The sequence below is a fragment of the Temnothorax nylanderi genome, unplaced genomic scaffold (genome assembly GCF_030848795.1).
Source record: "Temnothorax nylanderi isolate EJ_2023f unplaced genomic scaffold, tnyl_v1.0 TNYL_tig0924_pilon, whole genome shotgun sequence".
Taxonomy (NCBI): Eukaryota; Metazoa; Arthropoda; class Insecta; order Hymenoptera; family Formicidae; genus Temnothorax; species Temnothorax nylanderi.
This window is the reverse complement of record NW_027249986.1, coordinates 2575-30037: the sequence shown is the minus strand read 5'-3', so window position 1 is coordinate 30037 and position 27463 is coordinate 2575. Positions and strand designations below refer to the sequence as shown.

The window sequence follows — 27463 nt, the reverse complement described above, 5'->3', positions numbered from 1 at the left end:
TGTTCACAAAGCTTCCTCTATGAGGAAGCCAAAAAAAAATACTAATAATTACTTCCACTTAAGAACTATGAGGAAGCAATGTGCAAGTTTCTACTTGCACACTTAAAATTTTATTATATATTCTTGTAGTCCTTGTTGAGAAATTTTCAAAACACTGTAACAAAACTCTTCTTCGTTAAGAATTTCTTAAAATATTTCATATTTTGTTTAAAAATATAACAAAATTTGAAATATCAGGAAATTCTTAACAAAAGAGAGTTTTATTATAATGTTTTGAAAACGTCTCGACAAGGGCTACAAGTATATGCAATAAAAAATGGTGGATTCTATTTAAGAAAACATCAATCACATTGACTAAGGCCGCCAGGTCGATATAATCAGTTTTCTTAAATAAAACCCCCCATTTTTTATTACATATTTTTGTAGTCCTTGTCAAGACGTTTTCAAAACACTATAATAAAGCTCTTTTTCATGAAGAATTTTCTGAGATATTTCAAATTTTGTTATAATATTTTTAATACAAAATATAAAATATCTCAAAAAATTCTTAATGAAAGAGTTTTATTACAGTGTTTTGAAAACATCTCGACAAGGGCTATAAGAATATCTAATAAAAAATAGAAGGTTTTGTTTAAGAAATTAAAGGTGACGTTCATGGGACCTTCAAATGACTATCAATCATTGCCACCATCTTATGTTTCTCTTAAAACTATACAACTTTTGTCCAAGATATTTTTTAGTAAAATATACAGATAAAAAGATATTTGAGGTAGGCCTTTAAAATAGATTACCCTGTATATTTAAGTACATATATTAAATCTTTACCATTTATAATGTTGTCAGCATTATCATAAATATCTTTCAATCTAAACGTAGAATCAGTTCGCAATACATCTAAAAAAAATTTTTAAGAAAAAAAATACAATTTTGATGCAAACATAACACAAGTACTTAATCAAGTAAAAGTTAAAGTTAATGGCTACAAAATTACCTTAAATTAAATTTAAAGTCAATTTCAAGAAGCATTGTTTAAAATATTAATTATTAAATCAAAATAATTATAACTATTATAACTTTACTTTGAACGGTTAAAATTAAAAATATAATTGCAATATGGAACGTACTATAAATGTAATATTTTACTTGTAAATAAAGTTTATATAAAATAATAAAGAAATATAGTTTTCTCGAAAAAAATATCTTTTTATATTATTTTTATAACATTAATATAAAAATAATTGTGATTATACATAATTATACGTAATGTAAAATATGTTACAAATAATTATTAAATTTTATTAAAATTATAATTTAAAAATTTTTGTTGCAACAATCGTAGTAACAGTCGCAACAAATACAAAAGCCAAATGTCTAACAGTCTAATGTAAAAAAAAATTTTATAAAAGAAAATAAAATTAGCGCTTTTAAAGAAAAGAAAAAAATTTTAATTTATTAAAATAAAATTAATACAATAAGTTAAAAGTTAATATGTTTAAATTAACTAGTAAAAGTTAAAAGTTAATATAAAACATTATTTAAAAATAACTAAATTACAAGTTATTAACTTCTTAACTTTATTGTTTAATTTCTAACTTTTTAACTAGTTACTACCAAACCTGTATATATGTAACTTAAATTACATGTTAAGTGCATATTTAAAGGCATATTTATCAGTAAAAGTAATTTTAATATTGACTATTAATGTGTTGTAAATCTTTTAAATATACTCAAACTTCACAGAATTATATTTTACATAAAACTAAATGAGATATCGTTTTTATATTAAAAATTTTACACCAATTAATAAGAAAATATGCATATATTTTATATTATTTTTTAAAGAAAATATGCATACTTAAACTAAAACATAATAATCCTACATAAATCATATGTATGTATATATACATATATGTATACACATATTTTGCACATACCATTTATAATGTTGTTATTACGTTCTGATGCATTAAATTCTGTTTCAGTAATATTAATATCTGTAGGAACATTTGTATCTCCTCTTATTTCTTCAATAGCATTTGTATTATTATAGATTGCCAAATTATTATCATCAGATTTATTACAAGTTACATTTGTTGTATTGCACTGTCCAATATCATATGACTCTTTGTTCAATGTGCATATATCTTTGGTATTACAATTATCACTTGTTGCATCACTTAATAATAAATCTAATAATGAATCTAAAAAATAAAATCATAACAAATAAATAAAATTTTTTGTTTTAAACATAATACATTGTAACACTTTTAATTGTATTCTCAACATTTAAAAAGATATATGCATTCTTGTACTAAATAACAGTAATCCCATACGTTTTGTATTTTATATAGTATATAAATCATATATATATCATATATATTCCCAGGCAGAAACGTGAGATCGGATAGACGTCTATTAGACGTCGGAGCCGTCTAGTCTAACACACGTCTAGAAATATCTGAATTAGATGTCATATAATTTTATGTCATTTTGCTTCGAAATACAAAGTTTTTATTTTGCAAGATCTTTAGATACAATTAGAAGCTAATATTCACTAAATATCGATGTTTTATTTGTGAAACACTCTTTTAAACTGCAAATAATCTTTCGACATCTAATAGACATCTAATAGATATCTAATATCTCCCGCCTTGTACAAACAATTAACAGATGGCGCGCGCTATCTCGCAATAATTTCCACCGGTCGTTTTGGACGCTCCTCGGCTCATGTCTTGTTGCGTATCTGTGCGAATCCTCTCTATCACAATTTTATTAGGTAATCCTCTTTATTTCATCGAAAATTACGTATTTGTAATTATTAGATAAAATTTAACAATATATTTTTGTATATATTTTCAATACTTGTCGCATATATTTAATAATCACCGCGGTGAAATAAACGTAATTAAGGTTATGTTTCTTGCAATTTCAAAAGCTTATCTCACGTATTATTTCAAACATGTATGTAGTACTCTGTATTTATATAATATTGGCTGCGTTCTGATTTTACTGCCAATATTGCAAATCTATTGTTTGTGTCACGCACATTATAGATTTTCAATACTGACACTACTGACAGTGAATTTCGCAGCCTATATTGAAAATTAATGTTATCCAGAACACACACTTTTTTCATTTTCTCATTTTAATATTAAATTCTTTTGTTGCAGCATTGCTGAAAAAAGGCAGATTGTTCCACGGATAGTGCTGCTTGCGGATCCTTTTTTGTGCTTAATAGTATGTAGCACCATTTAATGCGACGTTCGTCGACTCGTGTCCTGTTGCGTATCCTCATCTCTATCATATTCTTATCAGTAATCCTCTTTATTCCATCGAAAATTATGTACTATTTTTTCTTGCTATTTCACAAGTTTATATCTCACGTATTATTTCAAACATGCATGAAGTACTCTGTATTTATATAATATTATATTGATAATTAATGTATCTAAAACACACTTTTTTCATATTCTCATTTCAATGTAAAATTCTTTTGTTGCAGCATTGCTGACAAAAGTGGCGGATTGTTCCAACAGATTGTGCTGTTTGCGGATCTTTTTTCGTGCTTAATAAAAATAGCATTATTTAAAAAATATTAATCGGCCAAAATGAATGACGAGGTGAATGACGAGAGACCAGTAAGTACAGTTATAGTTTACACGTACGCATTGAGAGCTTTCCAGCGAGAGATACAAATCGACACAGGAGTCATTCTGTCATTGTCTCTCATCAAATGTCGAATAAAGATAGAATGACTCTTGTGTCGACTTGTGTCTCTTGCCGGAAAGTTCCCATTATCAACAGGATTTGTATAATCGCATTATTACACTTTTAAAATTTATTTATATTTATTAATATTAGCATTGAAACATTTTACTTTTATTTGGAACTTTGAATTAAAATATTTAAAAAATTAATATTTAGAATTCTCAAAATATTTTTTCCGAGAAATAAGTACATACAGATACCTCTTGATAAGATATTAATGCACAATATATTATTATATAATGTTTATTATATCAAGTATTAGCGATTTTATTTATTTTTTATACAGCATTGTCTATTTTGTATAGTAGGAGCAAACTCTTTGTAGACGGTTTCTTTGTTTTTAAATTTGTAATCATTTTTTAATTATTGTTATACCTCTCTTAATAGATGTAACTGATTTTTTTTTCCTGTTTATACATGGATATGTTTGTATTTATTTTTTCTGTTTTTAAAGTGATTTAAAATTATAAAGATTAAGAACTTGAAAAGGAAAAAAATTGCTATTTTCTTGCATTGCACATATTTTCATGTAGTTGCGGAAACATTTTACGCAAAAAGTGAAGCGGGCAACTGAGGATCTCACAAAAATGGCATCAATTGAGAAATTGAGAAACAGAATTATTGCGCCCAATATGACGAATAGTATCTCAAATAGAGAGTATGTAGACGTACAAGTTAGTGAAAACTCTATTTTAGATCATGATATAAGTCCACATGAAATGTGGAATAATGTGACAGAAGAAAATGAACCACAAAATATTAATATTTCTCAAGAAGTAACCTTTGAAAGGGAACAAGGAGCAAATAATGAAGAAGCGTTTGATCTGTCAGATAATGAAATTGTATTCCAAAATGAAATTGATCAGGAAGATGATGCTTCAGAAGGTAGTAATGATGATGATGATATAGATGATGATGAAGATATAAATGAAAATCAGTTCGAAACTGAGGAGCAAAAGGCTAACTATGTTGCTGAAAATTTGAGAGAGTGGGCTGTTTATGACGGAAATATCTCAAAGAAAAAGCTTGATAATTTATTACTTAGATTGAATCCAATTTTTCCGACTTTGCCAAAAAGTTATAAAACATTGCTGCGTACCCCCAAACATCTTGATATTCATGTACTTCCTGATGGATCAATGTTGTGGTATAAAGGAATTGTACGAAATTTAAATGGAATGTTGCTAAATGAATATTTGAACAAATTTGGTAATATAATTATTGATGTGAACATGGATGGACTACCTATAACAAAGAGTACACGTTTAAAATTTTGGCCAGTTTTGGGCCGTCTCGTGCATACAGATAATGATCCATTTCTAATTAGTTTATATCTTGGTGAATGGGATCCGATAGATGTGCACTCTTATCTCCATGATTTTGTGACTGAAGTTGAACATCTTTTAGAACACGGATATATGAACAATGATGTAAGGTATCCATTCACTTTACGAAATTTTATCTTGGATGCTCCTGCACGTTCCCTCGTTAAATGTTGTGTGGGTCATAATGGTTACGGTGCATGTGAAAAATGTACTGTTGTTGGTGAACGTATCGATGACCGCACAGTTTTTTTGGATTTGAACGCTTCACTACGCACTGATGAATCTTTCATAAATCAAATTGATCCACTGCATCACATTGGAGTGACTAATTTACTCAGAATTGCAAACATGGTTTCACAATTCAGGCTTGATTCATTTCATTTGGTATGGCATGGTAGCTTCAGACGATTGCTTTCAGCCTGGATGGAATGGAATGGACCATGGAAGCTTTCACGAAATGACAAAAATAACGCCTCTAATTTACTTATATTTATTGCTACTTTCTGTCCAAGTGATTTTAATCGACCACCCAGATCACTGGATTACTGGAAAATGTATAAAGGTACAGAGGAGCGGCGTTTATGTCTTTATGATGGACTTCTTGTGTTTAAACACATTCTAAAAGAAGATGTTTATAAACATTATCTACTTTTTCAAACTGCCATGTACATTTTATGTAGTCCAGTATTTGTGAAAACAATGTGTGATTATGCTCATGAATTGCTATTAATATTTATCCGGCATTCTACAGTTCTGTATGGCAATAAGTTTGTCGTATATAATATTCATTCTTTGTGTCATTTGTCACAGGAATGCAGAGATCACGGTCCGCTAGATAATTTTAGCGCATTTGTATTTGAGAATTTTTTGAAATCCTTGAAAAATTCTTTGAAATCATGTTACAAACCTCTGCACCAAGTAGCTTTTCGTGATTTGGAGCGAACAAAAAAAATATTTATCAAATTGTCACGTGAAAGAAAAGTTCTGTCTCTTTCACAGATGTACATAAATGTTGAGGAACAAATCAATGGCTCTCATTTTCGTTGTTTGTCCATTGGCAATGTAAAATTGAAAATTGGTTACAAAGATTCATGCTTTAGAACATTTGAAGGAAATATTTATGTTCTTGTTAACATTGTCAAAAGAGATAATGCAATATATCTTATTGGAAACAAATTTCATCAAATGGAGGACTATTATACTTACCCACTTCCTTCCTCAACACTGGGCATCTTAAAAGTTTCAAATTTGGATAATGCAAGGCACGTCATTCCAATAAAAAATGTAGAAGCTAAATGTTGGTTAATGCCTGATGATGAACAATTTTTTCTATGTATTCCATTGTTGCATGCTATGCCATTGTTGTGAGGCTCTAATTCCAATTTTCAACTTTCTGAACACGTAGGTGCTATTTGTAAGATGTTTGTAAAATTGTATGTACAATTTCATAAATAATGTTAATTTTTTACATTTGTAATATTTGTTTAACTCTTTTGTGCATATCTTTTCAGTGTTTTGTTTTCATGTAGCCTTTATATTAATCTTTAGAAATATTATTTCAACATTTGTGTATTTACAAATTCTGTCAAAATTGCGTTACGAAGTAACTTTTACAGGATTTGTAAATACACAAGAATATAGTGTGTATAGAATTGTTTATATATTTATTAACTTCCTATGCTGCTTTTATTTTTGTAAAATAAAAGTTTATTTTATCTATTTAATAAAATTTAAATAAAAAAAGTTATTTTACAAAAATAAAAAGCAACATAGGAAGTTTTGCCTTTGTAATTTATTGATTTATTTTATATTTTATTTTTTTACATTCCAGTTCATTGTTGCAAAATTTTTGCCTACCTCGGAAGATGATAACGTTTATTATGAGGTTGCTCTAGCCAAATGGCTAGTACGAATTAATGAAGAAATGAAGGGAATACTTCTTTGGCCAAATAATGATGCAGTAGCGGGCAAGTTAGTACGTTCTGAGGCAAAAGCAGATGAGACTTGGCGACAGTTGGAAGTAGAAGTTAAAAGATATTATGGTATGTTTTATGTTATGATATATTTTATATTAAATTGTATGATATACAAAGAAAAAGTAAAGTCGAGACTTAAAAGCATCTGGGGTGTTCAGGTCACACTAATGGCTCTTGCACACAGGACGCGGTAACGCTTGCCGCGCGGCATTACCGCGTCTTATGTGCAGGAGCCATAAAATACATGAATTCGATAGCATACTTCTGTAAACTTCCATAGAGCGTATACTGGGTCTAACTACCCAATATAATATATACCTCGAACATACACTTTTATGAAAAAGACATAAAAGAAGTTAGGCAGAAAAAGAGTAAAGCTTGTGCACTTCTATTTTATTTTATATTTGGTACAGAAACGTATATTGCTGCCAGAAATGCCGCTAAAGGTTTTGAAGAGTTTGCGTCTGCCTATGAAAGTGATTCAAACAGTAAGATGGGCAGGGGGATGAGAAGAAAGCGAATAATGAAGTTATCTTCATCTGACGATGATTTATCTGATTCTGATGTTAAAAAATCAAGGAAGCAGAATAAATCAAAGATAGCAGCTGCTCCTCTTCCTCCACCACCTCCTCCCGCTGGTTCATCTCGTACGAAGTCTTTAAGTTGTGCCTCAAAAGAGAATATTCCTATAATAAAAGTTATTTCTAACAAGAAACAAAGAAAAGAAGTTACTTCTTCCGCATCAACTACAGCCATTATTAAGCATCAGCCACAACAGAAGCATCCATTACTAGATAAAATTGTTAATCTCAGACAGCAGGCAGCTGATAAAGCACAACAACGGAAGCAAGCAATGTGCTTGGAAAATATACAGAAGGTATCCATGAAAAGGAAAGCAACTAATAGCACATTGTGCTCGGAACTACCAATGAAGGTTTCTGAAACAGATGGGAGTTCCAGATCTGAAACACATTCGACGCCAATTCTGTTAAACTCACAATCTGAAAAGTCATATAATAGTGAATCAAATGATATTCAATCTATTTTACCTCAGTCTCCTTGTCGGTCTCTAGATGAGAATCAAAACCCATGTAGTTCTTTTACAAGGGATGATGTACAGATACCACTTAAACCATCGAGCAAATTCAAGTGAATCTGATGAATTCTCACAAGGTCCATTACGGACTTCGACAACAAAATTGACTACACGTACAGGTATATATGTAGTACACTATATTTAATAAGAATACAACTCTAATTTCTTTAGATTTCTATAATGTAAATATAAATTGTTTCAAACATGAATTTACAAAAAAAACTGATAAGAAGTATATTTGCTTTATTTTTTCTTAAATATCTTTTATTGATTATTTAGTATAACTGATAAAACTGTTATTACCCAGATAGCAAAATGTGTTCGTTCTGAGTACATATTGTACTCACGTTTATTAAAAACATGATGGCAAAAATAGACACAGATGCGGGCTCATATGTTGCTCACAATGCAGACATGTTATGAAATCTATAAAAGTTTACAAAATAGTGACATAATGAACACATGAATGTTCAATGAAATACTGCATATTGTGTGCATATAAAGCTCAAGAAACGACAACAATTTTAAATATTTCATGCTTAATAAAATTATTTAAAAACATGTAAATAAATAAGTAAGACGTATCCAACAATTTATCAAAAATTGCTTCGCAGATCTCTGCACTATGTGATACCAGAGGTATCACTTAAGCTGATCTGCAGCAAAGAACATTGTAATTAGGCTTCTCACAAGCTCGCCTCTTATACTAGCGCGTGATGATTTTTGATTACGAGAAAGTGACGCGTGATATAGCCGCGTCGCGGCAGCGTGCGGTACTAGCGCTCGCGGTAATTGTTGTAAAATTATTTCCACCAGGGTCAGCATGTGATTATCATAAGTTGGCTAAGTAACGTCAATATCTGAGCTCATATATTTCCTCATATACATGTTAACTTGTACTCATGATGTGTATCATCACAATATGATCACAAGACATACATCACATTTCGGTCAATATCAGAAGATCATGACGTGATGAAATCTGATCATCAGGCATTGCTATCTGGGTAATTACAGAATTAGCTGTGTATCTGGGCAAGTTGGATAAAAAAGTAGACGATATGAGAGTGAAAATAGGTTTGATACTTATTAATCAGTGCAAAATTAATAGACTTTTACTACCAGAGGAAAAAATTCTCCGCAAACCTCCAAATTTTCCTCCGCTTCCATTAGAAACCTTGGAACAATTTAAAATGTTCGAAGATTTTCTTTCAAATGATATGCAACTTTCAGATACAGTGAGTGATATTTTATACGCTTTATGAGTGATATTTTATATGCTTTTATGACAAATATTCTAATAAATTCTTTTTCGATAACTTTGATTTTGGTTTTGGCAAGAACATTGAAACATTATCAAGGTCTAGTTGTTAGCATTGCACGTCTTATTATTTATTAATAGCAATACAATAGTGTGGCTCCGAGAATAAATCAAAACTAAAATATTAAATGCCAATTTGAGCCTCACGGTTGGTGCGTTAAAAATAGAAATTCACAATGTCAAATACAATACGTACATTGTCTTTATAAAGGTTTTCAATCCCAAGCTTAGGATCTTTTTCAATGCACAATTGGAAGATATAAGAGAGAGAACCCCATGTGAGGTCCATGCAACGGATGAGAATTCTCCTTCCCATTATTTTTTACCCATCATCCGTTGCATGAATCTCACATGAGATTTCCTTGTTTCTTGTATTTTCCAACTAATTGTGCACTAAAGAGTATCCAAAGCTTGGGATCAAAACATTTGTAAATATATTGTATTTAAAATTGCGAATTTTGATTTATAACGCACATTCAACCGTGGAGGCTCAAATTGGCATTTAATATTCTAATTTTGATTTATTATTTATTATTAGATCATACATTTCCTTACTTGATAATGAAAGCTAATGGTTTTTACGTATCTGTTTTAAAATCTTCCTTTTGTTTTAATCAAAATTATCCTTTTATTTTAGTGTTATTATTTAAAATCCCTCTCTCTGGGAAATAATGAAGCTCGAGCGGTGTCCAAACTCATGTCCAACCTCTTGAGTAACTCTCTTGCTCAAGAGTTTAATTTTGATGGTCATGGAACCAAATTAGCTTTTAAATCCACAAAATTATGGGAATTAGTGCAAGGTTAGTAGAGTAAATCTATAAATCATATATCTAATGGAATACTATTTTTCCTATTATTTATGTTCCTTTTTAAGGAACTTCTTTTTATTGAATTATTTTTTTATTAAAGTTAATTTTTTTTCATTTGCAAAGTATTAAAGTTTTTTTATCCGTATATCTGTTAACTTTTCAGGTGCACTTGTGTTAAAATTTGAGAATAGTGATCTCAGTGAAGCACTTAAGTCTGTTAGGTCATGGCTGCGAAATGCCAAAGGAAGACGATGTGATTAAATTATTTGATGGAGTAATAGGTAAAAATAATAGTTAATTTTCTATATATTGATTAAGTATTAAATAATTGGGATTAAATAGATGAATTGAAATTAGAAAAGTAAAACGTATATATGCATTATTCTTATTTAAAACTCATTTTAGACGATATTTTACAGATGTTGTTTCATTGGATGCATCATGCATTAAAACTGGAATTACCTAGATAAAACGCTTGCTGTAAGATGAAACGGTTTCTATGGAAAATTTCGTAAATCAGATACACGCGTGACAAAAATTAGAAGTTTTATTTTGAGAAATTAATAATGATTGCTTTTGTGATATTAATTTGCGATATTATTTTAAGAAATTAGTTATATTTGCTTTTGTCATATTAATTTGCGATATTCCTTTACGATATTATTTTGAGAAATTAATAATGATTGCTTTTGTGATATTAATTTGCGATATTATTTTAAGAAATTAGTTATATTTGCTTTTGTCATATTAATTTGCGATATTCCTTTACGATATTATTTTGAGAAATTAATAATGATTGCTTTTGTGATATTAATTTGCGATATTATTTTAAGAAATTAGTTATATTTGCTTTTGTCATATTAATTTGCGATATTCCTTTGCGATATTATTTTGAAAAATTAATAATGATTGCTTTTGTGATATTAATTTGCAATATTCCTTTGCGATATTATTTTAAGAAATTAGTTATATTTGCTTTTGTCATATTAATTTGCGATATTCTTTTGCGATATTATTTTGAGAAATTAATAATGATTACTTTTGTGATATTAATTTGCGATATTATTTTAAGAAATTATAATTATATTTGCTCTTGTCATATTAATATCATATAATATTAATGCAAAGTTTTTGTTACGAAAGTATTGAATTATATAACATAAAATATTGAATTATATTGTCATAATAAAGTTTAATTTAAACATTAATTTGTTTTCTTTACTTTTCCTTAAATTTTACGAGAACCATTAATGAAGAAAAAAGACAAGATTGGATAGACGTCTATTAGACGCGTCTATTAGACGCGTCTATTAGACGCATCTATTAGACGCATCTAAAAGAGGCCACATAGACGTCTATGTAGATGCGAAAATCGATTTACCTTAGACGTATCTAATAGACATCTACTAGACGTCTATCCGATCTCGCGTTTCTGCCTGGGATTGTACACATACCATTTATGTTATTGTCATTAGGATCTGAGACCTTACATTCTGTATCAATAATATTAGTATCTGTAGGTACGCTTGTATTTATTTCTAATTCCTTAATGGCATTTGCATTATCACAGATTGTCAAATTATTATCATCAGATTTATCATAAATTACATCTGTTGCATTGCACTGTCCAATATCATAGGACTCCTTGTTAGATGTGCATTTATCTTTGGTATTAAAATGATCACTTGCTGTACTATTTAATAATAAATCTGAAAAATAAAATTGTAATAAATAAATAAAACTTTTTGTTCTAAACATAATACATTGTAACACTTTTAATTATATTCTTGACATTTATAAGGAAATATGCATTCTTGTACTAAATAACAGTAATCCTATATGTTTTGTATTTTCTATAGTATATAAATCATATATATATCATATGTATATTGTACACATACCATTTACGTTATTACTATTAGGATCTGAGATCTTATTTTCTGTATCAATAATATTAGTATCTGTAGGTATATTCGTATTTATTTCTATTTCTTCAATGGCATTTGCATTACCACAAATTATCAAATTATTATCATCAGATTTGTCACAAGTTATATCTGTTGTATTACATTGTCCAATGTCATAGAACTCCTTATTCAATGTACACATATTTTTTGTATTAAAATTATTACTTGTAATATTATTATCTGATACGGTAGTGCTCTTTACAGTTAATGAATAATCTATAAACCATAGATAAGCAATTAGAATAGTAATTATTAAATAAATTATATTATATGTTATAAGTACAATGTTCTACAACCTATAAAGAGTCACTTATATATAGCAAATATAAATTTAATTTTTTAAATTTTACTTTTGTTTTTAAAAAAACAGCAGATGTAAAATGTAAACGTACGACGTATATATTTAATTTTATATTTGCATATATAAATTATTTAGCAAGTAGAAATTTGTTATTTAAATTCTCTCCAGTTTAAAAAAGTAGAAGAAAGTTACATGTCTTGTCATATCTTCTAACACAAGAATTTTTGGTCATTGCTATTTTATAAATAATAAATAATGAATAACATGTAAAGCAATATCAAAAAGAAACTAGAAATATAAAAAAAAATGCTAATTTATTTTCCATGATGTTAATTAATTAATATTGAGGTTATGTTAAAAATATATAATTTAAATAAAATAATTTACATTTCCACACTCTAAAGGCCATTGCACGTAACAAAGTTTTAGTCATAATTGTAAGGCCGTAAGAAAATAGACCAATCACAGTCGATTATTCTCCTCTCACTTGAAGAATAAAGTGTGATTGGTCTATTTTCTTACGGCCTTACAATTAGAACTAAAACTTTGTTATGTGCAATGGTCTTTACACTAATAATAACTAATAATTATACTTATTACTAATTGTTGTAGAAATTTTTCAGTATCAACATACAGTTATGATAACTCAGAACGCTGTAACTTTATTAAGAAAAATTTGTCTAAATAGTTTTGTAACTATCTGTACATGTAGTGCTTAACATAAAAAAATCAAATAATACAATAAACAATAATACATATTACGTACACTTACCATAGACTATTGTGTTATTGTTATTTGTTTTTACATCACATTTTTTATTTATTCCATCAGTCTTATTATCATAGTTTTTGCTGATTCTGTCTGTCTTTTTATTGTTCGTATTGTCAAAATTATATTTTTCACACATTATATATGGTCTATTTTTTAATATATTTTCTTTTAATTTTAGCAATACATTTTTATCATCTATAACAGTAAAGAAAATTTTGTAGGTAATATATTCAATTAATATTTAATAATACAATAATAAAAAAATATTTTAACTTACCATTTTTTGCTATAATACTTGCTATGTATTTACGCCTATCACTGTATATAGCTCGAGTAATACCTTTATTATTACTAATAAATTTTGATTTGCATATGTAATAAATGTTATCTTCATATTTGACTAATGCATACATTATTATTGCAGTTCTTCGTACAATTTTACCAAACCATTGAGTGTGATTGAAAAAGTGAATCTCGTTCTATGACCAACTACACAAAAGAATAAGGCAGAAAGAAGAATAAAAGCGGTCATTTTAGCTGTCTTATTTTGAAGCGCCTTTATGTCCATAAAATATGGATATTTAACTACGTAGCCAATATTTATGAATCTCGTAATGTCCACAATTTTGTGGTTCTCTTCCGTGCTATATTCAATTTTTTGATTTTTATTTTAAGAAACTCAAAAAATCTTGAATATTCACGGAATACAACTAAAAAATTGTAAAAATAACACGGAAAAGAACCACAAAATTGTAAACAATATCACAAAATCATGGACATAGCATGGAAGGGAACCACAAAAACGTGGGCATTACCTTAGCCGCTCTCATTCTTCTATCTGAATAAGGCTTACGGTTAAAGCTACAAATAGCTACGTGGCTAGATAATTTTGACTGGTAATCATTTACGGACTACAGTGCGAGACTTACGAGTTATACTTACGCAATATACATATAACATTTTTCTCTCTGAATAAAGGTTACGGTTAAAGCTACAAATAGCCACGTGGCTAGACGATTATTTCGACTGGTAATCATTTACAGGCACATTTTACTGGTAAATCATTTACGGACTACAGCGCGAGACTTACGAGTTACCCCTGGTTTCCATGCACGCGTTGCCGCGCATTGTAACGCACGCCAAACATGCGGGGGTTTTTTCGTTTGTCCTCGGTTGAGGACTGATAGGTGTCTTCCTGTCCGATGGCAGATGACACACCAAAGCTAAACCCGAGAGAGTACCAACACAAAATCAAATAACTTTGTCAATCTTTTTAAGAAAAGTAAAAATTATGTATAAGATGTCCCAATTCTTGGCTCTAATAAGTCGATTAATATCAATTTCTTCCAAGAATCCGGCAGCTCTCAGATCCCTATCCAACTCAATCCTTGCGTCGTCATACTTGTGGCAATTATTCAGCAAATGTGGAAGATCCTCAATCTCATGTCCGCAGTCACAACGCTCACTGTCCACATAACCTTTTCTTTTAAGGGAGACTCCGAGATTAAAGTGGTTGGCCCTGAGTCTGTTAATCAAGGTCACAAAATATCTGTTCGCATTAACTTTATGGAACCAAGGTCTGGTCGATTCTCGCTCGTAGAACTCTTCAAAATAGTAAGTGCCCTTGTGCGCTGAATCACAAACGATCGCAGCCTGTGTGGCGTTCCACGTCTCCCTCCTTACCGCCGCCATGAGATCCCCCACCGGCACCCCAATGGAGGGGTCAGCCTCCTCATTCGCCGCCTCCTTCGCCAATCCATCCGCCATCTCATTACCCTCTATTCCAACATGAGCGGGAATCCAAACCAAAATAACATTTTTATTATGTACAGTCTCCAAATCATATATTAAAATTCTAGTCTCCGTAACATATTTGTTCTTATGTACGTTAAGGTGGTTATTTTTAATGGCCAGCAGGGCAGATTTGCAGTCAGACAGTATCACAATATCCCGGCAATTACACTGTTGTTTCATCACCATGAGTGCTGATCTAATGGCAAAGACCTCGGCTGTGTACGACGAACACATGTATGGGAGGCTAATCTTATAAGCAATATCCCGGTCACAGATGACAATGCCCGCGCCCGTGGATCTTGACTCCTCGTCAAAGGATCCATCCGTAAAGATGATCTCGGAGTTCTGCAATAGACCATACTCACTACGGACCCTACGCATTAGTTCCTGGTCTGAGAATTTCCTCTCCTTTCTGTCTCGCCCGATTGTCAAATTTATCTTGGGGACAAACGTCTGAGCCTTAAAAGATCCGCCAAATATTTCTGGCCCTCTGGTTTCGCCAATATAAGTCCTAAGGGGCAAAGATTTCCTCCAGATTTCCGATAATAGTGAGAACCTATACATGGGCTGCCTAAATCGAGCCCAGCACTCACTGTCTAGTAAGCGCTGGAATTTATCACAGAGACCATTTCGATTGTACGCCATGGCCTTGTGAACGAAGTTTCTGCCCAACAGCGTCGCGCGATCCCTCAGCAACCTCACCTTCGCCTCCGCAACGATGACATTATTAGGCGTGCTATTTCTATAGCCAAGGGCGGTGCGAATGCCCATATACTGCGCCCTTTCCAACTTCAGCTGAGTTGCAGAGTCTCTGGGGAAGTATATAAAATTGCCGTAGTCCGTGACTGATCTAACCAAACTTTTATAGAGCATATGAGCCGTATTAACTTCCACGCCCTTGGAAACTCTGCACAAATATCTCATGACGGAATTAGCCCGGTTCACCTTACCTCTGACCTCCTGAACTTGTCGATCAAACTTTAAACGGTTATCCAACCAGATGCCCAGGAACCTAGCCCCATTCCTGTTGGGGACCTCGCAACCATTCACCCGAATGTTCATACCCCCGTCCACGAAGCCGCTCCTAGAAAACTCCACGAGGACCGTCTTCTTGGGCTCCAAGTCCAGGCCCAGCGATCGGAGGCGCTCAGTCACCAAATCGACTGCTTGCTGTAACAGGCGCCTATTACGTCCCGGTTTTTATTTTTGCTCCGAATATACAATCCGATGTCATCTGCGAATTCGACGGCTTCAACATCCTCCGGGAGGTCCATACAAACTCCCTGGGTATATAGAGAGTATAACGCAGGACTAAGGACCGCGCCCTGCGGGAGGCCCTTAAAGACACATCTTATTAAAAATTCTCGGGAATTAATAATAAATCGTACCTTTCTATAGTACAGCCAGCGTCCGACAAACCTGGCTATGCCTGAAGGGCAGTCTTGCGCGATCAGCTTGTCCACCATAATGCGGTAGTCAACGTTATCATAAGCTGCTGAAACATCGAGAAAAGCCGCAAGCGTATATTCTCCATCACACAGTGCTGATTTAATGTCCGAAACAATTCGGGCCAAATTGTCGGCACAGGATTTTCCTCGCCGGAAGCCGTTCTGAGTGGGGCTATATTTCTCGTCTCTTTCCGCCCAGAAGATCAGTCTCTCGTTAATCATTCTTTCCATCACCTTTCCAATGCAAGATGACAGAGATATGGGACGGACTCTTTCCCGGCCCACCTTGTCAATAAAGATGACCTGATACTCCAGCCAATCCGTCGGAATCGCACCCGACGACCACACCACGTTGAAAAGCTCGAGGAGGCATATCCGAGCAGACACAGAGAGATGCCTAATCATCCCGTAGTCGACACCATCCAATCCAGGGGCGGAGTCCCTCCCGATCATCTCGATGGCACGCTCCAGCTCCTCAGCAACGAAGGGGGCATCAAGCTCGTCATCCAAAGCACCACACTCATCATCCAAAGGCTCCGTGGGCACCGTGGGCGGGGCGAGATTATCAATGGAGGCCCTTATGACCTCCTCTCTATTCTTCGTTGGCCAGGGATGCCAATCCAGATTACTCCTGGCATTCTTCAGAATGCGTATAGTGTTCCAAACATAGCTGGGGCTGGTGAATCGATTTATCTCCGAGCAGAACCTGTCGAAGGACGCTCTTTTCTTAGCTCTAGTAGTTCGCCTGGCAGCCGCCACCGCTCTCTTATATTCAAAAAAATCATGCAAACTCTTAGTTTTCTTCCATTGAGCGAATTTCGTCCTCCTCATCCGTATCACCTCCTCACATTCCGAGTCCCACCACTTATGAGAGATTTTAGTTTTGCTCGGTGAGGTCACGAGTCTCGAGGTCCCTCCAGAAGTCCTCCTACCTGAAGCTACCGCAACAGAATTCCTCAAAATATCCACGAAGCGACCGTAATACTTCTGGAGGTCATCCCTGAAAAATTCCCTCTGCTGCAACATGGAGCTGGCAATCTCCCTATCAACCAGTGCGCCATAGCGGATCCAATCAGTCCTCTTGGTGGAAAGTCTATTCGTAATCTTGCGATATGGCAGGGACGGGACATCAAAAGAAAATGATATCGGAGCGTGATCGCTATCCCAAACATCCTCCAGCTGCTTGTAGGAAACTCTATCCACAATACCAGGGGAACCGAACATAAGATCCAGGTTCGTATCTCTCTGGCCATGAGACCCCGATCTGGACAGTGTATCCACATTAATACAAATAAAGTGTTCGTCATACATAACCTCATACAACAGATCCCCCTGGCTATTTGTATCCGGACAGTTCCAGCATGTATTGTGGGCATTCATGTCTCCCAAGATAATTGTATCATTGTCATTGTTCAGGGATCGAAATATCGGCCGAAGGTCCTGCCTAGTCATGGCCTCTCGTGGGTGGCGATATACTGCAACAATATTCAAGTTCTTGGTAAGGTTTTTAGTTGTAATACATACGATATCGTATCCCACCGGGACAGCTCCCACAGGAAGAACCTCGAACTCCAGATGGTCACGGAGAGAAATCGATACTCCGCCACTGCGCAAGCGATTTGCGCTATTTACAGATTTGAAGTGAGAAAAATACACTTTGTTAGGGCCTGAGCATCTAGTCTCGGTAAGGATTACGATGTCATAGCTCATTATGTTCTTGGTTAGCTCATCCCTGCTGCTCTTGTATCCTCGGCAATTCCATAATAATAGATTGAATTATGATAAGGGGGGAGGGTACCTACCCCTATCACCCGAATACTGTCTTCCATTATCACCTCCACGCCCTTCTCTTCCTTCCAATAGACGAGCTTCCCGATTTTCCCGGGGGGCGGGGTAGACCGCCCTTTCTGAGTGTATAAGTGAATCAATCAAAATATCCCGCGCTGCGGGAAATCTCTGCAATAGTCTAATTACTCCGCCTATTATTTCTTCAATCGATTCCGGGGACGGAGTCAAGCCCCCGTCGTCAGATGTTCTCATGCCTCTAGCGACCTGTGCCCACGAAGTCCCATTGTGAGATGTTAAGGCCAGGCCTCTCCTCTCCCTCGTGACCTCGCCAGCCCGATTGTCAAATCTTCCATAGTAATTATTTGTCGAGTCTACAATGGGGTTTCTTATTTTCAATACCGACGGAGGCGAGCCTCTCGGCCTGTCTCCTCTATCTCGCATACGACTTGTCACAGGTCTATCTTCTGAGGGGACAGCTCTCGTCGGCAAATCGGGCCACGCTGCCGGTGCCGTGAACTTGTCTCGAAACTCAAGGGGGGGATCTTCACCCTCCACGATACGCCTTGCTCTGTAGAATGAAACATTTTTATGAGCCATTACTATACTAATACTTCTGTTCTTTTCGTGCACTGGGCAGCCCCTGAAAGTAGATTTATGCTGGCCCTTGCAATTACTACAACAGACCGGTCTGTCGCATTGGCCGTGGGACTTATCTCCGCAGACAATACAGCGGGTCTCGGACTTACATGCGTTCTTGGTGTGCCCATATCTGAAGCAGTTATAGCATTGGCGGGTCTGGGATACGTACGGTCTTACTCTAAGCGAAACTCCATTTGTAAAAATTGAGAGATCACAGATCTTGTCAGCCTTAAAAGTAACTATTATATTGTCCGTAGGGACAAGCGTCGTCTTTTTAGTGGCAGCATCCCAATTGCGGCGATACATCCTATCCAGTTTGATTATCCTCTCTTTGTTTTGAATCACCGGCCATAATTCCGGAATCGACGCAGGCCAGTCTGTAATGACACCCCTGCAGATAATAGAGCGTTGGTCCACATGGGCCTTTAATTTCGGTTCTTTAATCGCATCTAAAACATCAAGAGCACGATTAGCATCCCTAAAATCATCAAACATAACCTCCGCCGAAAAATGATTCGTCATTTCCAAAGATGTCGGGACGATTTGTAATGACGAAATGATCATCCAGATCTTAATCCTATTTCTACCTTTTGTTGTGGTAGAATGGGCGGGAAGGAGGCTCAATAAAATTTTAGCCGTACCTACTTTATCGTTGCTAAATCTTACAAAGCGATGAGGAGTATCGTTGTTGCCAGGCAGATTTTTTTTCAGCGTAGAATTACTCACTGTATACGATTCCTTGTCTTGGGATATGTCGATTTCCCCTATGTTTATGTTCGCCGTGGACACGTGATCGCATTCCTCCGAGGCGGCCTTCAGCACAATGGCAGTATTTACATTACCGGTCGTTTTGTTTACTAAAAGTTCACGATCGGTCGCCGCTGTTCCGTTCACGTCGGCATCGTCCGTTTCCATATCGCTTCCCGTCGTAGACATGTTCTGCGAGAATCGATCAAACTCCACCTCAGTGAGGCTGGTGCGAGGTCTTTTTGAGCTATTCCTTGTGGCCTGCATGTGGAGATTAATGCCGGATCGCCCCACTTCTAGAGGATCCGTTGATCCCATATACGAGTCACCCAAGACCCAGATCACTTCCCCTCCGAGGGGGGGGAGCAACAATATTAATTAATTTAGACCCTCCCAACACAGGTCCTCACGTCTTGACACCTCCGAGATGCGTTACCCAGCTCAAGACAAAAAAAGAGGAGACCACGCCCGATTCGACTGTACTACTCAGCAAGCGAGCAGAGAGCGCACACGTCCGTCTCGTATGGCCGCTCAGAGCGAACTCCCGCCAAACATGCGTTTGCATATAGGTTATCCCAATCAAATACGTGCTTTTATCAAACGCGCGCGTTTGACGCGGAATTTTACACGCGGAAACGCGTGCATGGAAATCAGGGGTTATACTTACGCGATATATAATTACGACACAGGACTTTTGACTGTCCACTGCACATGACCAACGCCAACGACCACCGGCACCACGGAAAAAGGCCGCGAAAACAGTGACGCAGGTTCAAACGTTTCCTTGATGACACCTTCAACCAATCGGGTCGCACATATACCGTGCGACACTGCGGCTGCGTTCCTTTTGATGCTTTCAGCGCTGTAAGCATTATTCTATCTCCGTTGCACATTGAATATCAAATAGAGATGGAGCGACGCTTTCAGCGCTGAAAGCGTTAAAAGGAACACAGCCTGCATTGCGCAGATGTCCGACAGTCCCTAATGCTGAGTTTCCACTGAGCGTGTCATCCATCGCGTCACGAGTTAACAGATCAAAATATTCCATTATTGCATTATTTGTGACGCATCTTTTTGGGTGACGCATCGGTTACGTCACATAAAAAAACGCGTCACAAATAATATAATAAAATTAAGGTTGAAGCGGGGAGCACACACTTCTGCACAACGCATAATGCGTAAGCATAAGAAAATTGAGTGGTCCATACACATGTGCATAAGGAAATAGAGCAATCAGTTTTCTTATGTTTACGTATTATGCGTTATGCAAAAGTCTGTGTTCCCCGCTTAAAGCGGGGAGCACACACTTCTGCACAACGCATAATGCGTAAGCATAAGAAAATTGATTGGTCCATACACATGTGCATAAGGAAATAGACCAATAAACTTCCTTATCCTTACGCATTATGCGTTGTGCAAAAATGTGTGCTCCCCGCTTAACTCCTGACGCGTGACGCACTCAGTAGAAACTTAGTCTAAAGATAAAGGTCTAGTTTACACCGAGCACTTGGTACGCGTATCAAGTACTATATCCGTATCAAATCGTTTGATACGCTCGGTATAAACGCTCGCGGATTACTTTAGTGCGCTCTGTTCTGATACTCCTCAATCGCGAGTATCAGACCAAGTTGATACGCGTATCAAAAGATGTCAGCGCGCTGTAAACACTTGATTCGATTCGAATTGGATCAAGTGTATACCGCCGCTGCTGACTGTTGTTAGATTGAGGTTAAAGTTAGAATTTTTAGTTAGAAAGTTAGAATAGAAGTTTTTATATCAACAGTGAAAATGTCATGTAAAAAGGGTGCAAATTGGACAGATGGTGAAACACGAACGTTTCTCGAACTGGTCACGGAAAAAAGTATTTTGAGTATAATTGATGGAAAGAAACATCGGCATGTAGAAATTTTCCGAATGCTGGTACCCGAAATGCAGGCAAAAGGTTATGAAAAAACAGCCGAGCAAATGAAATTAAAATTAAAAAATTTGAAAGCAGCATATTTCAAATGTAAAAGAAATAATAATGTCAGTGGTGCTGCTCCCTCAACGTGTCCATTCTACAACGAGTTAGATATATTATATGGAGGCAGGCCAAGTGCCCTAGCTAGCAGCAGCGATGATCAAGTAGGAATAGACACCGCTGAAATAAATGAGGAAGAAGGTAATATATATTTATTTAATGCAATTATATATAATTAAGTATGAAAATACAAATTGGTACCATCAATTATTCGACTTAATATTATTATTTATTTGATTTCAGTTAATAACGAGAATTATTCAATAAGTTGTACAACTGCTGAAGAGACTGATGAAATGTTAGATAAGGAAAATGAAGTCCCACCAGCCAAAAAAACAGAAACAAACAAAAACTTCTGGTATAAATAAAATGTTTATTATTACAGTCTTATTAAGTATTTCGATTTGAAAGATGACATCACAATTTGCAACTACGCTCTACGCTATTATCCATATTTGAAGATTTATAAGAGTACAACCAATGATATAGGGCTAGATGATATATAATTATTAATTTACATATGTACATACGTATTATAGTATAGAAATTTTATATTTAGGAAGAAGAAGTTATGAAGTAATGCTGCAGAGTCATACTGACAAGTGGTTGGAAAACCAAAAAGAATTACTCAACAGCATTACAAACAAGCAGATGGAATTCCAAAAACAAATGGTCCATGACGAGATGATGGAGCAGAGAAAGTGGGAAGAAGAGGAGTTAGAAAAGGAGCGAAAATTTCAAAGTCAGCAAACAGGCTTGATTCTGGCTGCATTTACTAACAGTATGCAGGGTATCAGACCTCAAATATCTGCTCGTTCCACACAAAGCACCTTGAAGCCGCTGAAACTTATTCCGGTAAATCCATTTATTAATTTTTCTAATAATCAATTGTATCACAACATTAAAACTAGTGTATGCAATAAGATTTATCTACATATATTTGTACATATTATATAGATATATTTATAAATTTAATAAAACATTTGATTTTGTTGGTCTGAAGAAGTGAAACAGTGATTTATTTTGATTACAAATATTTTATTTATTATATTATTAAATAGTTATTAATTATATTAGTAAATAAAGAATTTATAATTAAAATAAATTACTATTTAAGTACTTACTATTTAGTATGTGTGTATTCATGTAAAATAAAATATTCTTTCTAAAAAAGGCACTTTAAATTGATACGCGAATCGCGAAGTCGCGTCTCTCGAAAGTCTCAAAGTGTATTTGTTGGCAAAAATACACGCATGTATACCATATACATACATACATACATGTATACATGTAGTGTCTCCGAAAGGTCGGACTACACATTGACGTAGCAGTTCTTACAATAATTGTATTTATAAAAAGCTCTTTATAAAAATAATTACTCAAGAAAAGATCGTATAAATATGTAAACTTATTCAAAAGTAATTAAAAAGAAAAGCTACTGCATACTTATTTAATGAGAGTTTTGGTTTCACCGGATGAAAATTAATGATATAGTTTGATGTCAATAAAAATTAAATTAAAATTTTTCTTTTTTACAGTTGAATTATACAGAACCTCCTTCTACCTCTACAATCATTCAATCTCCTATGAAAGAAGGCAAGGAACCAAATACGAAAGTACAGAACTTTTATTATGAAACGCAATAACCGAATTTGAATAATATGAAGACTTTGCAGTTTTAAATATTTAAGATATATTAGAGATTATTTCTAGTTAGAAGTTATGGTGCCGTGTTCCTACACAAAATGTTAATTTTGTTTAAAAAGTACCTTTCGTTTAAAAATGTTAATTTCGTTCAAAAAGTTTCTTTATTATAATTTACTTTTTTATTAATTTATAGGTACAAGATGAATTAATAATTATAAGTTGTTTATTAACTTGTGATATAGTTTCCAAAAAGTTACTTTGTTCTTTACAAGTTCTTAAAAAGTCGTTTTTATTTATAGATATAATATAAATCATTAATTAAATAAATAGTTTGTTGTGTATGCGGGAAATATAAATATTTTTCCATTGATCTCAAAATGCGATATTAAGATATTAATTATGATAATTACTATAACTGTGAATTAGTGATAGGTTTATGAGACAAACTTCAAATATTTTATAATAAAATATGTGGTGTACTGTACACATATAAAAGCTGTAATAATGTTGCATACAAAAAGATGTACGTATTAAAGAAATAAAAGATATAAAAAGATGTCAAAATTATATTATTTAATTCGAATATACATATGAAAATAATATTGATATCTACTGCTACCCACTATCGGATGAGAGCTTTCCGCAGAGGATAACTGGCTGCCAAATACTGTTTTAAGTGGTTTCTCACTGCTATACCAGGTACGCAATCTCTATTACGATTTTGTACAGCTATTGGTTGAGGAAACAACTGATCACTGTTGGACACTTCGTCTAACCATTCAGTAAAAAACCGTTCCTTGTGACTTTCTACAAAATTGTGCAACGTGCAACAAGCAAGAATGATTTGTGGACAAAACGTATAAGCACAATCCATTTTTTTGCATAAAATTCTCCATCTAGCTTTTAACCGACCGAATGTCATTTCCACTGAAACTCGTGCAGAGTTCAAATACACATTAAAAGATTCTTCTTCTGCTGATAACGTGCCTGAATAGCCTTTGATGAGCCACGATAACATAGGATAAGCCGGGTCGCCTACAATCATGTACGGTATATCCACACCATCGATGTTTTTAGATGTCTACAATTTATATATTATATTAGTATTACATATAAAAATACAATCAAACTTACGTCGAAACAAAAAAATTTAACATTTACCTGAGGAATAATGGTCTGTGCATTCTTGTATATGCTACTATCCTTGAATACGGCAGCATCGTGCACACTCCCAGGATGTTTTATTACAACATTTCTGAACCTGATATAACAGATAATTTAATAATTTTAGATTTCGGTATTTTCCAAGCTCAGTTTTTCACACTTACCTTCCATTGTGGTCAACAACAGCCATTACATTATATGATGTCCATCCTTTCCTATTCACAAAGTCTCGATAACCTTCATGTGGTGCGGTAATTGGGATGTGTGTTCCGTCAATACACCCAATCAATTGTGGAATAAAGCTTCTTTTTTTAAATTGGAGCGATATGAACTGGGCTTCATCTTCAGAAGGCATAAATATGTTATCTTGTACCATGACGTTGTTGATGGCCATGGTCACTCTAAATAAGCACTTTCGAACTGTCGATTTGTGAACACCCATCACATTACCAACGACTCTGTACTCGGCACAACTTGCTAATTTATACAGAGCTATTGCGACCTGCTTTTCGACAGATAAAGGCTGTCTGGATACCAGGAAAAGTGGCTTGGGTTCTAGTACAGTTCGAATAATGTCGCAAAGCATTGTGAAAGTTTCTTTCGACATTCGAAAAGTGGCCAACCATTCTGACAGAGTGAAATGCTCTCCTACGATTCTTTGCCAAAAATCATTACTCCTCTTTTTGGTCCACATTCTTCTTCGGTATTGAATACCATCTAAAGTAAGGGTCGGTGATATTGGATCGGTCATTTGACTCCATTGTACAAATAATTCATTCCTCTGTTGAAGGCATAATTTTCTCAATCTCATCCTCATACGTTTCATCATATTCCTCAGACATTTTTTCCTGGCTTTTTGCTGCATATTTAAAATTTCGAGTAACACTGTAAATGACGCTATAATAATTTGTTCTGTGTTTTTCTCCATTACTTTTTGTTACTTTCACTATAAATCGACTGACACTTTACACAGAATTACTCATCCCTCCATTACCGAAAACATTGGACTTTATCTGGATCAAAAACCTAACCTAACCTGTTGTGAGATGAAACGGTGTAAACAGGGACGTATCAAATGTTTAGTCCGCACCAACTTGATGCGCGTACCAACCGATTTAACGGTGTAAACTAGACCAAAGTCTGGCTATAGTACGTGTTCATCCTTATTGGTGAAAACAAAGTTTGGAAAAACATGGTGGAATCAACGCAGTGAGAAATGACAGGTCGGAATAGACGACTATGTCGTCTAATAAATAATCATCTAAAGCCCCTTGCACAATAGGTGATAGCGATAGCGATAGCGACAAGGTTGCCGACAAAGCTATACCTTTGTCGGCAACCTTGTCGCTGTCGCTATCACTATCGCTATCGCCTATTGTGCAAGGGGCTTAATAGTCGTCTAATAGTCGCTAATAATCGTCTTTCCGACCTGTTATTTCTCACTGAAAATAGAAATTGTTGTGGGAAGCAGAATAATTAGGCTGAGTTTCCACTGACCGCGTCACGCGTCGCGTCGTTTGTCGTTAACCAATCTAAACATCCCGTCACAAAAAATGTAATAAAATAAGATGTTTTGATTGGTTGCGACGAATGACGCGACGCGTGACGCGCTCAGTGGAAACTCAGCCTAATTATTCTGCTTCCCACAACAATTTCTATTCCTAGTGAGAAATAATGCTGGGTCTACAATGCGAGTCGCAAAGTCGTGAGTCGCAAGAATTGACCAATCACAGTCGAATTTGAGGATAATAATCGACTGTGATTGGTCAATTCTTGCGATTCACGACTTTGCGACTCGCATTGTAGACCCAGCATAACAGGTCGGAAATACGATTATTAAGGACTATTTGGTATGCGTTTGGTATGCGTATCAAGTACTATATCCATATCAAATCCGTATCAAATCTCGAGTTATACCGGTGTAAACAGAGACTTTATACGGATTTGATACGAACATAGTACTTGATACGCGTACCAAACAGGTCGGTGTAAACTAGGCCATACAATTAAAGTTAAACATGATTAATAAGACCGCATAGCATAAGACCGCTGGACCAATAAGCATCTTATGTAAATTAATATGGCAACTTTATGAGGGTGCTCATTGGTCCAGCAGACTTATGCTATGCTTATGTTACGTTATGCATTTTGTGTGTTAAGGCCATCGCACACAAAATTGCATAGGCTGCATAAGCATAACATAAGACCGCTGGACCAATAAGCATCTTATGTAAATCAATATGGCGACTTTATGCTGGATGCTCATTGGTTTAGCGGTCTTATGCTACGCTTATGCTAAGCTATGCATTTTGTGTGCGATGGCCTTAAAGGTCTCCAGACACACTTTTCCGTAACAGTAACAGTAAGGTTTCGACCAATCTTATATAATGCCATAGTTTTTTAGTTAATTATTGTTTTTGCAATCTTGAACACAAATTTAAGCTGCGGTCCACTTGACGCTACAAATGCTTCGAAGCATTCTTCTTCTCTTTTCTTTCAATGAAGAAAGAAGGAGAAGAAGAACGCTCCAAAGCATTTGTAGCGTTAAGTGGACCGCAGCCTTAAATTCTTCGTATTTTGTCTAGATAAAAGCTATAATTTGCTGTCAATTCGATTACACGTTACGAGACTCTGATAGCGAAGATACTTGAAGATAAAATCTCGCTAAAAGAGGCCCGTTTCATCGATATCTACGAATTGCCGCAACATTAAATTTTACGACGTTTCAGATTCGTAACGCTCTTAATAATGAGCACATGAATGTAAAAGCATTTTCCTTTATGCACTCTATTCAACGAGCACAGTATTCACAGAAATATACCTACGTTACAACACTTATTAGCGTTTACTGACACAACGTAGCTGTTTCACGTTAAAAGAT

The 27463-nt window shown here is 34.6% G+C and overlaps 4 protein-coding genes and 1 long non-coding RNA gene across 5 annotated transcripts; 2 read left to right on the top strand and 3 right to left on the bottom strand.

The window, feature by feature from the left end:
- The first annotated feature begins 2610 nt into the window (after positions 1 to 2610).
- On the top strand, positions 2611 to 8246 carry LOC139785946 (uncharacterized). The gene is made up of 6 exons (XM_071725129.1): positions 2611 to 2776; positions 3171 to 3237; positions 3503 to 3638; positions 4302 to 5198; positions 6925 to 7135; positions 7483 to 8246. Exons 3-6 carry the CDS (start codon positions 3609 to 3611, stop codon positions 8220 to 8222), a joined length of 1878 nt encoding a protein of 625 aa, XP_071581230.1. The 5' UTR covers positions 2611 to 2776; positions 3171 to 3237; positions 3503 to 3608; the 3' UTR covers positions 8223 to 8246.
- On the top strand, positions 8218 to 10998 carry LOC139785947 (uncharacterized). The gene is made up of 5 exons (XM_071725130.1): positions 8218 to 8284; positions 9183 to 9403; positions 10124 to 10286; positions 10459 to 10576; positions 10715 to 10998. Exons 2-4 carry the CDS (start codon positions 9227 to 9229, stop codon positions 10554 to 10556), a joined length of 438 nt encoding a protein of 145 aa, XP_071581231.1. The 5' UTR covers positions 8218 to 8284; positions 9183 to 9226; the 3' UTR covers positions 10557 to 10576; positions 10715 to 10998.
- A 2369-nt stretch (positions 10999 to 13367) lies between these two features.
- LOC139785950 (uncharacterized) lies at positions 13368 to 14557 on the bottom strand. Its single transcript, XR_011722132.1, has 3 exons — positions 14278 to 14557; positions 13613 to 13824; positions 13368 to 13530 (listed from the first exon to the last, which is right to left on the bottom strand). It is a non-coding gene; the product is annotated as an uncharacterized lncRNA (long non-coding RNA).
- A 29-nt stretch (positions 14558 to 14586) lies between these two features.
- Positions 14587 to 20069, bottom strand: LOC139785944 (uncharacterized). Its single transcript, XM_071725128.1, has 3 exons — positions 18380 to 20069; positions 16518 to 18052; positions 14587 to 16299 (listed from the first exon to the last, which is right to left on the bottom strand). The coding sequence occupies exons 1-3, from the start codon at positions 20067 to 20069 to the stop codon at positions 14587 to 14589; spliced, it is 4938 nt and encodes a 1645-aa protein (XP_071581229.1).
- A 3901-nt stretch (positions 20070 to 23970) lies between these two features.
- On the bottom strand, positions 23971 to 25578 carry LOC139785949 (uncharacterized). Its single transcript, XM_071725133.1, has 3 exons — positions 24747 to 25578; positions 24580 to 24679; positions 23971 to 24499 (listed from the first exon to the last, which is right to left on the bottom strand). The coding sequence occupies exons 1-3, from the start codon at positions 25508 to 25510 to the stop codon at positions 24041 to 24043; spliced, it is 1323 nt and encodes a 440-aa protein (XP_071581234.1). The 5' UTR covers positions 25511 to 25578; the 3' UTR covers positions 23971 to 24040.
- Between the last annotated feature and the right edge of the window lie 1885 nt (positions 25579 to 27463).

Bases quoted from the DNA above. Each gene is read 5' to 3' on its own strand.
- LOC139785946 (XM_071725129.1), top strand. From the start codon at position 3,609: ATGAATGACGAGGTGAATGACGAGAGACCA. The intron at 5,199-6,924 runs GTAAGGTATCCA...TTTACATTCCAG, and splicing joins ACGGATATATGAACAATGAT to TTCATTGTTGCAAAATTTTT. The intron at 7,136-7,482 runs GTATGTTTTATG...TATTTGGTACAG, and splicing joins AGAAGTTAAAAGATATTATG to AAACGTATATTGCTGCCAGA.
- LOC139785947 (XM_071725130.1), top strand. From the start codon at position 9,227: ATGAGAGTGAAAATAGGTTTGATACTTATTAATCAGTGCAAAATTAAT. The intron at 9,404-10,123 runs GTGAGTGATATT...CTTTTATTTTAG, and splicing joins ATATGCAACTTTCAGATACA to TGTTATTATTTAAAATCCCT. The intron at 10,287-10,458 runs GTTAGTAGAGTA...TTAACTTTTCAG, and splicing joins ATTATGGGAATTAGTGCAAG to GTGCACTTGTGTTAAAATTT.
- LOC139785944 (XM_071725128.1), bottom strand. From the start codon at position 20,069: ATGGGATCAACGGATCCTCTAGAAGTGGGGCGATCCGGCATTAATCTC. The intron at 18,053-18,379 runs GTAGGTACCCTC...ATATTGTTGCAG, and splicing joins ACAGTATTCGGGTGATAGGG to TATATCGCCACCCACGAGAG. The intron at 16,300-16,517 runs GTACGATTTATT...CGCCTGTTACAG, and splicing joins GCTGGCTGTACTATAGAAAG to CAAGCAGTCGATTTGGTGAC.
- LOC139785949 (XM_071725133.1), bottom strand. From the start codon at position 25,510: ATGGAGAAAAACACAGAACAAATTATTATAGCGTCATTTACAGTGTTA. The intron at 24,680-24,746 runs GTAAGTGTGAAA...CTGTTATATCAG, and splicing joins GTTGTTGACCACAATGGAAG to GTTCAGAAATGTTGTAATAA. The intron at 24,500-24,579 runs GTAAATGTTAAA...TATAAATTGTAG, and splicing joins CACAGACCATTATTCCTCAG to ACATCTAAAAACATCGATGG.